The sequence below is a fragment of the Falco rusticolus genome, chromosome 4 (genome assembly GCF_015220075.1).
Source record: "Falco rusticolus isolate bFalRus1 chromosome 4, bFalRus1.pri, whole genome shotgun sequence".
Classification (NCBI taxonomy): Eukaryota; Metazoa; Chordata; class Aves; order Falconiformes; family Falconidae; genus Falco; species Falco rusticolus.
Window position 1 is genome coordinate 66,717,808 of NC_051190.1, and position 16,912 is coordinate 66,734,719.

At 38.1% G+C, this 16,912-nt stretch overlaps 1 protein-coding gene across 1 annotated transcript in view; it reads right to left on the reverse strand.

Annotated features, from left to right (window-relative positions):
* Positions 1-1,019: 1,019 nt before the first annotated feature.
* The window catches only part of ZEB1 (zinc finger E-box binding homeobox 1), a 126,208-nt gene continuing 110,315 nt past the window's right edge, over positions 1,020-16,912 (reverse strand). Inside the window, exons 5-9 of the mRNA XM_037386965.1 lie at positions 15,294-15,496; positions 10,014-10,119; positions 6,801-8,611; positions 5,031-5,211; positions 1,020-3,519 (exon numbers count right to left, since the gene is read on the reverse strand). Of these exons, the coding sequence (XP_037242862.1) occupies positions 2,954-3,519; positions 5,031-5,211; positions 6,801-8,611; positions 10,014-10,119; positions 15,294-15,496 (2,867 nt within the window). The 3' untranslated portion in view covers positions 1,020-2,953. The remainder of the gene's footprint in view (positions 3,520-5,030; positions 5,212-6,800; positions 8,612-10,013; positions 10,120-15,293; positions 15,497-16,912) is intronic.

The following is a 16,912-nucleotide window of genomic DNA, read 5'->3' on the forward strand; positions in this document are numbered from 1 at the left end:
CACTTCAACAAATGTCTCACTGGGTTGATTACTATAGACAAGTAAGATGTTCCTGGAATATGAAAAAGGTGAAAAATCTTAACATAGTTTCAAAAAGGGTAAACTTCACTACCTAGAGCAGAGCTGAGCCAGCTTTACCTGCAAGAAATCCTGAGCTACCTGATTGATTCTTTTATGATAATAATTACAAGGCAACATTTTTAACACAATATAAATGGTTTTTTTTTTTTAAACAGCTTTCTCATGTTTATCTCAATGACACGACTAAGTTAGGAGGTTACTCTACATAAAAGTGCAACATTCGGTACACTGTACAGCAAAATACAGACAAAGTAAAACAACTAATATATGGGATAAATCCTTTGCATGTATTAAAGTTGAGATAGTAAGACTGAGAATTAGTCAAAACTTAGATACGTGAATATAAAATAACTTATATGATGTTCATATAAAAAACCCCCAAATTAACAACTGAAATCCCCTTTTAGTGATCATTAAGGAACAGAACTTTGCTCAAAGAACAGTCTCAAAACTTTGCTTAAACTCCAAAACACTGTAAACATGCGTATGTAATACAACATTCAAGTTTTTATACTTTCATTACTGAAATGATATATATCTAATGTTGGTGCCACGTCTTTGGAAAGTTCAACAGCAAAATATACACCAACCTTTTCACCAGCTTATTGCTAAATGAAGTAAACAGTTACAGACTTACTTCCTTTAAAAGCAGTCTTATTGAAAGAGCATTAAACTGTGTATTAGACAGATACAAGAGGAAAAAAAAATCACAAAACTACATGGTTTGTTTTGAAAACTCAGTTGTTCTACTAGCATTAGTAAATCAATAAACTAAAGTAGCAACCCCTTTGCCTGCACACAGCCAAACCTTTCACTTAGGTGCTCCTTAGGTACAATTGAAACTGAGTATCGACACTGAAGCAGGAACTGTGTCTGAGTAACATCTCATAGAAGTAGCTTAAAATGTTTTTCTAAATTACCAGAATAATGACAGCAAGTCAGACTTGTTGACGCATTTTATTGTGAGATGGGGAGTCTGGTAAAAAACTAGAAAATGACCATGATGTAACAAGGAACTTAAAAATGAAGTTTCAGATTTGTAACATACATACATGAATACAGGAACAAATTGGCACAAAAATGTTAAATATTGTTCCCAACACTGTTTATAAGATTATTCTAATTTGGCTTACTAAGGAAATGAGAGTTTTATGGTTAGACTAATCTCTTAATAAAACTGCAGAGCATCATGCTATTAGTCACACAGTGAATTTCAAAATTTAAGAGCTTTATATTAAAAACTGGGTAAAGGTAAAATGAATTGATTGCAATTGTAAAATTAATACATTCCCATTTTAATTCTTCTGTTCTACAGTCCAAGGCAAGTATAAATGTTAACATAACACTGTTAAATCAAATCTCAATGCAAGAGAACCGATTGCATCTCTACTTTAAATCTTATCAACTTTCCAAATTTTCATACTAAAATATATTATTGTATTAATACAAACTACAGTATTATACACTACACTGTGTAATAAATAAAGAAATATAAAAATAAGACACATAAATATAAAAGTTTTCTAAAACTAAAAAGGTACATATGTCAGTAAGAAGGGTATTAATACTGCCAGGTTTGAAGACATACAGTACAAAATGTTGCACAGATCTATAAACTAAAAGAAATAAAATAATACTGATAGGTAAAAATCAGCTAACATTGTTAATAAATGGGGTCCATAATAACTAACATTTGAAAATACTTATGAGCCAGATAACATGTCATGTATGTGTCTGAAATTAAAGTAAACCAATAAAGCAATAAAGCAGATTAGAAAATTTCCCTTGTAATTATTGTAGAGAAATTCTGCAAGTCAGGTATTAACCCAAAATACCACCAAATAATTAAATAATGAAATATACCAGTGTTCTTACTTCTCTGATGGCTGAGTGTTTTTTTCCCCATGATTAGTTTAGAAGTTTGATACAAATCAACAAATGCTAGTTATTGTAGGCCACACATTGGATAAAGGCTGCTTAGAGCCTTTGTAATACTGATAAATGGCACTTACAGCACACAGGTCTTGCATAAGGCCAAAGGAGATACAAAGCTTCATATCATATCCTTCATATCGTTACTACATACTCAAAACACAATTACAAACACTGATTTTGACGACTTTGCTGTCCTTACCAGTATTAACACTGTTAGTCCCTGCAATCAGAACTCAACGACAATCTTTTCAACTACATTTTTAATCACGAGTAAGAAACTTCAGTTCTTCTATCATCTGCTTTCTTAAGGCTAACAATACACTTTAAATGATAATATGCTCTACTACAACATCTAATGTCATAAACCGCTACCTTCTAGGTTGAATTTACAAAGGTAGCCAAGCACTGTTTGCAACTGCATTACAGGTTTCTGCAAAAGGGAATTTTGTAGTGCAGAAGTTCTCACATTTTAAAACATAAGAAAATACTGAAGCGGATCTAGGAAATGTTTTACCATAAAAAAAAAAAATCATATAAATCTCTCCCAATTGTACAGCTTAAAAATTAATCAACTTAAGAATGAAAATTAATACTGATAAAACAAACGATGCCAGATGCTTGTCTAATAAATCAGGTTTCCTAAAACCTGTTAAATCTTTGCTTCCAGAGTCACTGTATTTTTCTAATCTGCTTCATGTTATAAACTTGTTCCTACCTTTGAAAACTGTGTGAAAAATTACTAAGTTTGAGGTTCAGGCACACCTGGATTTCTTTTTTTTTTCTTTTTCTTTTTTTCTATATATATATTTTTTTACACAGTAGTGAACAGAAATCACAGTATGCAGGCTACTGTGTTTCCATGAAAAGCATGTATAATATAGAATGAACTTCATTACCAATTCTTTTTTTCCTTATAGAAAAAACTATCATTTAAGCTTTATTTGTTTTTTTCTTCTGACACCTGCCCATTATTCTGTATAACTTCTGGTTCTGCATTGCTTGCTTGATTTACAGCTTCATCATTCTTGCTACCTTCAGTTTTCCCTTCTTCCTCTTCCTCTTCTTCTTCCTCTTCCTCCTCTTCTTCCTCATCCTCAACTTCTTGTAGTTTCCTACATTCTTTTTCTTCCTGAAGTCCTTCTATCTCTTTTTCTTCCTCCTCCTCTTCCTCTTTTTCACTGTCTTCCTCTTCTTCCCTGGTTAGACTCTCTCTCTCATCCGAGTCGATCTGCGATGGAGATGCCCTGGCACCAGCATGCTCGTTATTGAGGGCCTCCTGGCCTGGCTCCTCCTGTTCCGTGCTGTCACGCTCTTCTGCCTCTCTTTTGCAATAGGAGTAGCGATGATTCATGTGTTGAGAGTAAGACCCCGAGTGTGAAAACCGCTTTCCACATTTGTCACATTGGTAGGGTTTTTCCCCAGAATGCAGTCGCATGTGTTCGATCAAATGGTGTTTGTGTTTAAATGCTTTTTTACAGATTCCACACTCGTGAGGTCTTTTACCTACAAAATAAAGCACAATTGGACGTCTTGTAGCTGAAGTTTTACAAATTTATACTGTTGTTTTCACCATAAAATGCTGTTGGTGAATGTATTACCAACGATTAATAATTTCATTTAACAAGATGTTCACTCCATGCATTATCAGCATGAGTTTCTCACCTAAGCCCAAAGGATGAGGGTGCAAGGGTACATTGTCACAATTACACGGGTAATTAGTAAGTTTTTTTAGGAAAACTGAGCATAGAAGGACAAGCAGATTCTCAGATGTAACTTTCAGCACAAAAAAGTGCCAGTATAAGTAACTTAGGAGACATTTTTCTTGCAGTAAACATTCTGCCTAAAATACATTTTAACTTTTCTATAGTGATGAAAATTTTAAATCAACTATGCTTTTATGTCGGTTTTTGAGTACTAAGTCCTTCTTCCGTGTTATAGGTAAAGGGAAAAACTTTCTAAAATCTAGGCTGGCACAGGTAAATGCCTTATGTACAAAACAGGCTGACTACACATATGTTAAGAAGAAAAATCTGCTTTGTTTCATTTAGTTCTCTTTCTGCTCTGTTTTCCAGCTTTCTACTTTGTTGCCTTGTTTTTGAAGTCTCTGATAAATGTAGCAGGAGCCTGGTAATGTTACTTTGATTTCCACACTCAAAAGCTGTTACGCAAAGCAACTTTGCATGGTCTTAGCCCAGATATAAAAGATGGAGACAAAAATAAGACAGCAGTTTTTTGGTCACCCTATACAGATGATCACCACTGCCACGTCAGCATATGCCAAAGGTCGGTGTTGGTCTCTCTTCCCAAGTAACAAACGAAAGGATGACAGGAAACAGCCTCAAGTTGTGCCAGGGGAGATTTAGGTTGGATATTAGGAAAAATTTCTTCACTGAAAGGGTTGCCAGGCTGCCCAGGGAAGCAGTTGAATCACCATCCCTGGAGGTATTTAAAAGGCATGCAGACGTGGCACTTGGGGATATGGTTTAGTGGTGGACTTGGCAGTGCCAGGTTAAGTTGGACTCCACGATGTTAAGGGTCTTTTCCATCGTAATTGGTGGAAAATCATTACAAACGTGGCTCACTGAAAATCCTTCATGCTAGACAGATACACTGCCTTTCATGTAAAGTATCATACACATACACGATCCTTTTTTCTTAATTTATGTTTTTTAATTTTTAATTTTTCTTAATTTATAACCAGGCAAGGTAAATTGGAAGTAATACATCCTTGATTACAGGCTGGGCTCGCAGATGATCATCCGTGAGCCAGATGGAAGAAACTCCCCTTTTTCTATTCGAGGTTTAGGTCTTACAAATTTAAAGAAACAGAGAACTGCAGTTCTGTCAAAACAAATATACAAAGCATAGGTTTCTGAAGAAAGCTGAGCACAGATGGTAAAAGGGACTGACTACTACACTTCCCTACGCTTTCTGAGAGCTGGATTCCAGTTGAGATTATCAGTTACACACCACCAACGAACTAACAGTCTGAAACTGCTTTTCCTAGTACATACCTGTGTGTTCATACTTATGTCTCAATAATGAGGAGCTCTTCTGGAATATTTTGTCACATAGATCACATGCATACATCCCATTTTCTGTCTTTCTCATCTTTTTCTTTGGGGGTGTTGAATCAGAATCATTTTGATCTTCTACATTCGATACTCCTTCTGAGCTAGTGTCTTGCCTTTCATCCTTAAAAAAATTACAAAAAAGATTGAGTTCAGTTAAAAAAAATGCACTAACGCAGCACAGAGTTTATAAAATGTAAGCTGAAGTTGCACTGTTATTCTCATTCAGTTCCGTAAACAGCCGAACAAAATTGTTTAGGCTTCAATAGTCAAAAAATATCTTTCACTGCGTCACTCTGCTTTGCAGTCCCCGCCACCATACGGATGCAGAATTCTCACTGGGACTGACTAATCACATCCCAATCTGAGTGTTGGCCAGGTCTAAGCTACACTGACACATCATGTTTTAGGGCCTATAAAAAATGCAATATTAGGAAGGAAAGTAAGATTACACACCTATAAAGTACCTCAGGAAATTGGAAGAGCAGATTCAATATCTAACTGCATTTTTCAACTAATGTTTGCCACCCACGTTTTGCCACCTCGCAGATTTTGTGGAAGTTAAGACCGTATTTTTTGATGAAGTTTTCACAAAAAGCTATTTAAATTACCATTTGGATTTACATATTTGACTACCCTCTTCTTCATAAAACCACCACAAATACTACTTAACCCAAAATCTGGGGGACTTCAAAAGTTTCATTAATAAGAAGTTTAAAAAAATATCCTAAGTGTTGCCTATTTCTAAGCACTTCAAGTGCTGAAGCTCATCTTTAAGAAGCCCAGTATTTTCTACCGGTATCGGTAGTTTCACTACACACAGAATTAATTTTACCATATATCGTCAGCTCTGAACATGAAAATGTACATGTTAGCTAGCTCAAACGCTGTCTGTCATAAACTTTAACATATAAACAACCTCATAACTCTTTAAGGCTCCTCAGTCTCTGGCAATACAGAAGCCTGCGTAAAATGCTAAACAGCCAATTTCTAAGCGTTAATGAGAAACTCTCAGTCTTCATGTAAGCCGCTTTTCTATTCTGCTCCATCCCCACCTCAACACGCACAGGTGTTGCTCAGGAGGATTGACTCCGATTAGATCACATCTGGATGTGCCCAGGGAGGAACAGGGCAGGATACAGGAATGGCAGGTGAAGAAGGTATCTGCCCGACTATCAATTGAGAATACTCCTGAGTTTTGCTTAAAGTGCCATTATGGTGTAGGATGAATTCAGCTACTCTGCAAGCCAAGAAAGCAGAGCAGCGTGAAGGGAGTAGCCAAAAGTTCCAGAGTTTACTCTCCAGATGCGGGGAAGGAGGAGATACAGAACCAGTAAGAAACCCAGGCCATGGCCTTGCTTTGCTTTCAGATCAGGAGCACTGAGCTGTCTTTAAAACACTGAGCACTAATGTCCTAGAAGACGCTTTGAATGACTGAATATGGTGAAGAACTGACTCGTCCACGCACAGGAACATATAGTTTCTGTCAGTCTGGAACAGAAACAGTCAGCTTCTGTCAAGCTGCCTGAGCTAACTAGCTTTGCAGAGGACTTAACAGTAACATCTATCACCCATCAACAATAAAGCCGAATAAACCTGATAGCTTATATTTACATTTTTATTTAATTTATCTTGACAGTTTTCTGTCAGTTCAGCATGGATACAGAATGAACACATCACACACCACATACAGGAATACAGGGACCGAAGTACCTGATTTCCACTGGCTTGGGTCTGTTTTGGTGGTGTTTCTTGAACTGCAGGACTAACTGTAGTAGAATATGTATAAGCCACCTGTGGAATCAAAATGGTTTGCTTATTGGCAGCGAGAGCTCTCAAGCATGGAACACTGTTCTGGTCAGCAATGGCAACAATTGTAGGTAACTGGGCAGTGACTGTAGGTATAGCAATATTTATGGGATTGGCACTTGGTGGGATTACATTTACAATAGGATCAGAGTCTGTAATACTGTTGTCCTTTTGTGGTTCTTTTTTTGCACAAGTTAAGTTCAAAGGTTCTTCTTGGACAGAATAAACACTGTTCTGGTAAACACTAGTTATGGTAGATCTTTCCAATAGTTCTCCATGTTGCTTTGGTAGCGAAAGGTCAAGAGGTTCAATTTGTGGCTCTTCTTGTACGCCCTCTGCTGTGTACGTATAACCCTGTGAATTTCGTGATGAAGAAAGGTTTAGTGGCGATGGGGATGGCGTGCTACTGCGTGAACCATTCAGAGTTGATCCCCCTGGTAAAGTCTGAGATTTTGTTGTACTGACAGGATTTTGTGAGTTATTTGTGCTGTTCTGGGGTTTGCTTACGTTTGTAGTTGCTGTTTGCTCATCGTTATCTGTGGGACTGCTTAATTTAACTTGTTCAGGAGAAGATGGTCCAGAAGACTGCACAGAAATTTGTCCAGCTTGCATTTTTTCAAACCACTTTTTTACCACATCCAGTGGTAGGTTTACTGAATCGGCTATTTTTGAAAGCTCTTCTGCGCTTGGTTGTGCATTTAATGCATAATATGCTTTTAGGAGCGATAAAAGGTTCTTTAAAGGTGGCTGACCAGGAGATAAGTTGTTCTCCCCAGTTTCTGATAGGACAGGGGAGTCAGGCTTCTCAGCTTCTGTTCCACTGGGCTGAGGAAGCTGAGGAGGATTTTTCGTATCATAGTGCTTTAATTCTTGAAGTGCATTAAGATCTCCTGGACAGTCATCACAAAGAAGACAAGTGCTATCATTGGTCTCTCCTTCAAAGTTCTTATCTTTCTCAGACTTCACTGTAAGATCTTCTGGCAGTTTTTCATTTTTGCAACTATTTGTAGGAACAGAGTTTTCTTTTTTTAGATTTTGCGGAACAACCTGAAGTTGACTTGGCTGCTCCAAGCTGTAGTTGATGATAATTTTGGTTGTCCCATCTTGGTCAACCAAAGGAAGACTGATAGCTGAAATGAGGGAATGGCCAGCTTGTTGTATAGATGCATTGTTGATTGTTTCTTGCTCTTTGGACGCAAGATTAGCATGATTGTTTTCCAATACTTGCCTTATTACATTACCATCCACTGCCACTTTAAGTACATTTTGAATGTCACTTAAGTTGATGCTTATGGGAGACACCAGACCTACTGTTGGTAGAACAACAGCTTGCACCACACCCTGAGGAGAACTGGTTGCCTGCAATGGGCTACCACCACTAAAAACCCCATTCTGCAAAGGGGTCGAACAATTAATTCCTGAAGCAACCACTATGGGCTTGAATTCATAATCCACAGGTTCAGTTTTAATTTGGTTAACAGGAAGTTGCTCTTGCAAGGGTTTATTTTCTATCTTTTGTCGTATCTGTGGTCTTGCTGGGCTACCTGGTGATGCAGAAAGGGAAGGGGACGAGCACTGAGACGTCTTGAGCCCTGACCGGGCTCGACCATTCACGGGCATCAAACCAATACACTTCTTACTGCTTATGTGTGAACTGTATGAACCAGAATGGGAAAAACGTTTCTTGCAGTTTGGGCACTCATATGGCTTCTCTCCTAAAGATAAAAAAGAAGAAAAAAGAAGGCATATGCAACAGTTTACTAGGTTACAATGTACCTTCATCAAGCAAAGTAACTAGAAAAAACCACATCAAAATGACCTTTCAAAGAATTCTAGGGAAAAAAAAGTATCTTACATAGTGAATTCAACAGTGAGAGTAATTATGTAATCTATAGCTCCGATCCTAGGGTCCTTTAATAAGTTTGTGATCTACTAGCAGACACAGGATGGAGCCCATGTGATCACAATATGTTCCAGTATTTCCCAGTAAATTATAGCATAAATAAACCTATTTGATACTTGCAGATTTCATTAAACTTCATTGAAGTAGTACCACTACTAACTTCAGAATGAAAAAATAGCGTAAGCTACTTCAGAATGGAAAAAAATCAGAATTTGATTAACTAAATAGAACATGCCATAAATGCTATGCACATATTATTGCGGCAAACTCAAATACAGTATATTCATATCTTCCTACAATACTCATCAGCTGAAAACCAGGCGAAGTTTAAGTAAAGGGAAACCAGACACATGTAGAATATAGATGTATATTTGCCTTCAGAGATGAATGTCAAGTTATATTGCCAGGAAGAGGCACACAGCTATGCAATCATTACACCACTAGTAAGAGCTGGCTTTTCAGGGCAGCCGTGCTACAGAGGAAAAGGAAAGAGCTGAAACAGTTGGCTGGCTTCAGATTGAAAAGTACATTGACAGAGGCTTTCCCATTTACAGGCACAGCACCACTACACTCTGGAAATGAAATCAAGATGGTGTTTGCTGAGGGAGGACTTCTATGTTAGGTGCACACTTCATTGCTATTATCATGGCTGAGCAACTGATAAGAAAGGAAAAGGTGGCCTAAAAACTTGTTTTCAGACTTTCTGTCAATGGGTAAATCTGGGTTGAAGACAGATATTGAGAATATCTTTAGAGTGAGCACATTTAACTTATATTATTATATATTGAATTTCTTATAAATTGGAACTTTTCTTATAAACTGAAACTGTTGTGGCAGTATAGCACAACCTGTGCCCTGAAGCTACTTTAATGCAACTCGTCTTGAATGATGACAATCACAATCACAGTAAGAAGCATGGTTCTTCTGTCCCACAAGTGAAAAAGGAGCAGAAGGATGCCCCCATTTCTTCTGCCACAAGTGAAATTTTCTTTAACTGTCTGAGCTTAAGCTGCAACTGTAAATCCTCTTGAGTTATTCTGCACATTTCCCGCAAACAGCTGAAGGCTGCAGTCTGTGCTTACAGAGTCCCAGAGGGGGAAAAAAAGGGAAACTCTAGTATTTTAAACTTCGACTTACAAGACTGGTATCACATCAAAGTTATAAAGAGTAGAAATGGCAACATTATTACACAATTCAATGCTTGGTTTATTTACCACTGTGGATTCGTAGGTGCTCCTTTAGGTGATGTTTATATTTAAAAGCTTTTCCACATTCAGTGCACTTGAATTTTCGATTACCACTGGACTGCGTCACATGTCTCTGTAAGAAAGAATTAATAATTATTGCACAGGACAGCATGTTAGAAAAATAGCTTGTATTTTCACATCATAACAGAGAAAACACAATAGAATACTGAAAAGATTTAATCATAATTTTAAGAGACTGAAGGTGGTATGTGTTATACATGAAAAAGAAACAAATTACAAGTCAGGTTAAAACTGAGCCATATGTATCTTCTGAATAAATGTGGTACAGTAAAAAAAGAACAACCCAAACCAAACCCCAAAATATATTTGCCCCATCTCCTATCTCCAGATGAAGCTTGCACTAACATGTTTTGTGAGTAAGAAGTTCCAAGATGCATGCTAATTCTATTTGTGAAAGCAAAAAAAACCAAGAAAACCCCCAAACTCACCACCCACAGAATATGTCACGCAGGACAGAGAAACATTAAAGCGTATGAAAGCCTGTTTAAAGTTTAATCAGTTGACTTGATTTTTCCATTTACAGGCTTCCAGCGCTTACTGTTGGCTTTGAATTTCTCTAAGTAATGACGCCACAGGATTGCTCAAGACAAGATGGCTCAGCGACAACAAAGGCACTCTCAGGCACAAATAAGTCTCAAAGTAAATGCAAAAACCTAAATTAAAACAAATAATAATATGGAGGGATTTCCCCAAGTACACAACATCAAACCTCTTCACTATTTGCATTGAAACTCTGTGGTTATTTTTGTTATATTTTGCCTCGTGAGAGCATTTACTGTTAAGCTCCAAGTTCTTTTTAATTTACCTGTATGTTATACTAGTCTTAATAAAGCAAAACTATGAAGAAAGACATGTAAATATATGTTGTATATATGTGATATTTATATGCAAGATGGATAATTTTATCACAAACCGTATAAATCTCTGAATGTGTATTTTTGAAGACAAAAATTACATACATTTTAGAAGTTGGAGCAGCTTAACTGCCAACATGAAGTGGAGTAATTAGGTTTTTTTCTGTTCAAATTGTCTATTTAAAAAAAACAGCGGGTCCTTTCTAAGTAGAACTCACTCTGCAAAACGACACCCTACCACCATTTGGATGCAGCTGCAGATTTTTGGTAACCGGGGCAAGTATTTTCATAAACTCATTAATAGAGCTATTCATGTAGTCTGAGGAAACAGCCTGCATATGGGCAGCCACCACGACCTGGCTGGCGTGCCTTGACCTCCCCTGGTGTGAAACCGTGGCGGGGAGCTCCTACACCTAGTTCTGGTCTGCTGCGGTTGGCAGCGCTGGGAGCAGACGCTCAGCCAGTGCTGAGGCTATTCCCCAAGTACCGACAGGGCAGCGGGGGCTGAGATCTGCGCTGGAGAAGCAGTGACAAATAAAAAGGCAGGATGATGTTCCTGTTCTGTTTTACACCTTTAGATCTGAAGAACCCACAGCCGTGCAGTTTGCTGGATGGAAGTCTGACAACTCTGCTATGAGATATGCTGTCCAAATTATCAACCCTCCCCGTTCTACACCCTGTTCTCCTGTACACAGACGCTAACAGAAGACAAACTGAAACAAGATAATCTAAATTGCTTCCAAGCACTCTAATTTGACAGTTCCCTTGGGATAAGCACTGGGTTAAGCTGCAGTTTTTACCTCCCAGCATATACGGCTCCCACCCTCCTGGGGGTGGGCTCCTTCCCACCTCCTCCCAGGCTCTGCAGTGAGGTCTCCACTCTGATTTATCCTGATTAGCACTTGACCCTTACTCCTGGGTTTGTCGGCTGTCTTTTGCTAGTCCAAACGGCTTTTCAGCTTTGTTTAACTAAGTCCCTTGAAGATGATGTTCTAGATGATTGTGCCTGACTTGCTGCATTTCACTTTAATGATCCAACTTCACTGAGTCTAGAGGACCGTGTCAGGATTTACTTAAGCCTGCAGAGAATCAGTTACTACTGTTTGACTTGAGATTATACAAGTTAAAGGATCTCAGCATACATACAGCTACTGCAGATGCTGAACTACATAAATATTCATACTAAATACTAGTGCATGTATTCAGTCTGTCAGAAATGTTTCTGTTCCAGTCTTTAAAATGCAATGTTCTGCCTCCAAGGCATGGAAGCCCACATTTCTCTTACCAAATTTTTAACGCATTTTCCTGTTTTCCTGGTCATAGCTATAAGCTGCTTTGACCTTTCTGCTAGGCACTGTTCCCATCTATTTTGCCTTACCTTCTTATAGTTGTAATTCCTTATTCAACTTTCTTGCTGTCTGTCCTACACTTTTCTTTTTCCCAAATCTGGGGCATCCTCAGAGTTACTCTCCAGGATCTTCTTTAAAACTGAGAAAACCATAGCTCTTTCCTAAAGTACCATCCTTGATAGTCTTTCACCTTCATTTTCTTAGTTTCCCCCCCTTTCAGTACTGTTAAACTGACGACTTTTTTTTTTTTTTCCCCTCTAACGTGCAATATATATTTTTAAGGCACTGTGCATAACTGCTGTTTTATGCTCATTAAAGAATTAACCACAGCATTCAAAAAATATTCCTCCGCGTTCCTTTAAGGACTGAAAGAAGAAACATCAGCATTAAAGTCTGTAACTAGCTACATATACATCCCTACATCAAGTATTTACTGTGCTTAGGACTAAAGTCCACCCTTTCATACCAGAGAACCAAAAGTAATTAATGGGAGTCCTCAAAAGTTATTTGGAAGATGGGAATTACAGGTACATCGGGATTTTTTTTCACAGTTTGACCATGGTCTTCAAGAACTGCCGTTTCTCAGCAGTGTCCATGGCAATATGAAATTTTAACAGACTACCTATGGGTGCTTTGTAAATTGATAAGAAGAAAAATAAAACAAATATAAGAAGAACTTTTTCATACTTCAAAAGCTTTTTTGGTGCTTCACATGCGTAAGCAGATGATACATATGCAGCATCGCCTTCTACCAACCATTAGTAGTGTAGAAGCAGCCAGGGGAGCCATGAGGGACAACAGGGATGGGGAGGAGGGATGGATGAAGGAGAAGGTGTAGGATGGCTTTCAGCTCTCTGCTGGAGCAGAGGTAGCTGCAGTTTGGCGTATTTCCCCCTTCCTCAGAGGGAGGCACAGTGCGCACATACCTTCAGTACACTAGACATTACCTTTGCTCATTGCTTTCCAGTACAGACCAATTACACAATAGTCACATGCTGGACATCAACCAGCTAACAAAGTTATCCAAATAATCTACTTTCAGCTGAAGTTCTTTAAGAATAAGATATTAAGTTTGGAATATGCAGCTGTTTAAGATCCACAACCAGGAGGTTTATACTTTACTATGGAAAAAAAAATTTCCATTACAGAAATGATGCAACCATGTACATGCACATGAAGCCAATTTAGAAGACATGACAACTCTGTGACAATAACATAAACAAATACACATTTCAAATTCACTAAGTATCTAAACTATTGCAGTTTTGATTCTGGCTATGGCTCTAGAGAAAAAAACACACTAAATGGGTATAATACCGAGTTCCAGGTACTTCACAGAAACAACATTTATCAAATGCAATTGGGCCTTCAAAAGTATAAACCCATTCAAATATATCTGCAGGAATACAATTTAAGCTTCTCTTCGTAGCAATTCTTCTGAGATTGTTTACTTGCTTGGTATTTTCATCTTTTCATTCAAACTACATGCAAATATGGGAAAGGCTTCTCGCCCCTCCAGCTACTTTATTCTTCTGCTGCTCTTAGGCTTCTAGTGGGAAAAACTGAAAATAAATGTGATAGCTCACAAAAAAGCATTAGACAAAAAGCATTCGTAAGTTTTATAGTTAGAAATATAAGATGTATATAAGACAATAGTAACTTTAAAGTGAAAGCCAAGCCAATAAGAGAGCAAGACAGAAATGAATTGTTCATGGGAAACGTATTTTTGAATAAACAAGAACTGCCATGCCAGAATACGCTGGCGAGGTTATTCCAGACCCCGTGAGACAGTAAAATCCCGCAGCAGGATGGCCGACAGTTCTTGTAGCAGTTTTTCTTATTTAATTTACCTGTGGATATAAACATTCAGGTTTAAAAATGTGTAATGAATTTTTAAGCCATTAAAATTTTTAGACTTAGTGATGCTTTGTAGAATGGAGGTTAATACTTAATGTGTAAAAAAGCTTCTCCTTTACTCTGTGTTACAGCCTTTCAGTTTAACGCAAGATCTGTTGGTTTGGAGTTGCAAGAAATATTGAAGTACCTTTCCCTTTCATTTCCATTCTTTTCACTTTTCACTTTTTTGCATCTTTCTGTGATGTTTCTCTCCTGTTGCCTCTCTGGAGTGTATCAATCTTTTTAGCTTTCTCCTCCGAAGGCAACATCTCCAAGCCTCCCTCTATAACCTGGTGGTGGAAAATCTGTATCTTTTTTCCTTGGATAATTCCTGACTGTTTCAGTGAGTTTCAGTTGGTTCCTGAGCCTCAGAGTGCCTGTGATAAGCTATGGAAGCATGTACTTGTGGATGAATGATAGGAAATTGTGGGGATAAAGGAAGAAAAGAAAAAGAGAGAGTGGAACAGAATCTCAGGACCTCCACGAGATGGCTGACTCATGGAAGGTGTTTCAGGGAACCACACCCTCAGGTAAGCCCATGAATCAGAGAAAACAAGCTAAGAGTATCTTTAGCCCTTTTTGTTGCTTAATTTAGTACTGAAACACTGTATTTTATGCACAAATTATTGGTATATTGTCTTATAGCATGGATTGCATTTAAAAACTGTATCAGTTCAAGCAAATGAATCAACACTATGGTTTGTTTCTTCAGGGCAAAAATGGGTGCAGTAAATTTTGAATTAGCTAAACAGGATTCATGAAAGAAAAATGTGTTTCAGTGAACATCACAAAACACTTGAGACTAGATTCGATTCACAATTTTTATGTAATGTTAGCTAATGAACAGATAAAACCTAATTACCTATAAATGCAATAAAGAGCTTCTGAAAATTAAAATTTAAACCTAACCACATTGCCCGATGAATGAAAACATAGGTACTCAGATCTCATTCTTTGACAGCTACGGAAAAAGTCTGACTTCAGGCAGCAAGTTTAAGTCCATGCTCCGGGACTGGGACTTCAGCACGTAGATAACTGGATGTGAACAGCTTACTTGCTCTGTACATTTTTGCCCACATAACAAATCACAGTGCTGTTACAGAGCATTCAATTCAAATGCCACTTACTTGATCTCTTCCTGATTTGTGTGATGTCATGTGGCGATCGAGCTGCGTTCTGTACGCAAATGTATAACTGCACAAGGAGCAACTGAAGTTATCTTCATTTTTTTCATGGCGATATTTAATGTGTTCCTTCAGAGAGGTAAAACGCTTGTACCCTCGATCACAATATGGGCAAGTAAGCAGTTGGGAAAATGCATCGGGTGTTCCTACACAGGAGAGACAACACACCATATTAAATAAATATACCTTCCAAACTTATTACCATCAACAAAGGTGCTTTACATATATATATATGTTACTGTAAGAAAAAATGCGGCTGCTAGAAGCTCCATCTCATTTAGAAAAGGACAAATGATAACTGCCCCCCCCCTCCCCCAGGTATTACATTACTACAGTATGGTATGGTTGCCCCAGTGTACACTGGAGAGAGCTGGCACAATATGATCACCTATAACCACACCTCCCAGTGAGCCTGCTGGACTTCCCAATACAGCACTACAGCTTCTGTTTAAAAAGTGGTCTGAAAATTGTGAAACATCATTTAAGATCTAGTAATCTTTGTAAATCTGGTTAGCTCAATCACAGACAACCCTCAAATCCTGTTTACAAATTTAAGTCTATCATTGAGACATCTAATAGTCATCCTGTTTGCAGCTCCTAAAGGAATAAATAATATTTGCAAGCTGCAGAGAATACTTTTTTCTTTCTCTTTACCTAACACAGAATTGTAAGTGAAAAGAGAACTGAAAAAAAAAAGTTATTAGAAACATGGTTTATAATTCTTATACCTGGACCTGTTGGAGGTCCAGAGGAGGGCCACAAAAATGATCAGAGGGGTGCAGCACCTCCCCTACGAGGGAAGGCTGAGAGAGTCGGGGCTGTTGTGGCCTTCCAGTGTACCTAAAGGGGTGTATCTTACAAGAAAGATGGGGACAAACCTTTTGGCGGGGCCTGTAGCAACAGGACAAGGGTTAATGGTTTTAAACTAAAAGAGGGTGGATACAAATAGATTAGGAAGACATTTTTTACAATGAGGGTGGTGAAACACTGGACCAGGTTGCCCAGAGAGGTGGTAGATGCTCCATTCCTAGAAACATTCAAGGTCAGGTTGGACGGGGCTTTGAGCATCCTCATCTATTTGAAGCTGTCCCTGCTCATTGCAGGGGGGCTGGACTAGATGAGCTTTAAAGGTCCTTTCCAACCCACACCGTTCTATGATTGTATGATACACAGACATGTACCTGTTAGCAGGACATACTGTCTGCAGGACAGAAAGGAGAGAGGACACACTGAGTGAGAGAAAGAAGAGAGATCAAATGTGAGGCTGTAAATACGATTCTAATGTGATCTATGGAATCTGTTCTGCTGGCTTTCATGAAGTTGCTTCTGTATCAGTACAGGAGAAGTGAAATCAGATTTCACAAGTCTGTTTCTGAGAAGTCACCATTTATGGACTTCTAACTCCATGTCTTCTTATCAGCATATATCTATCCTCCATATACAGTAACTTATTCTATCCTTGAAAAATTAATTTTCTAAAGGATCAAAACCGCCACTTCCTTTACGAATTGACAAAAGTGTGCTTAAATAAATGCAGGTTTTGCTGTATTTAATCGAACTAT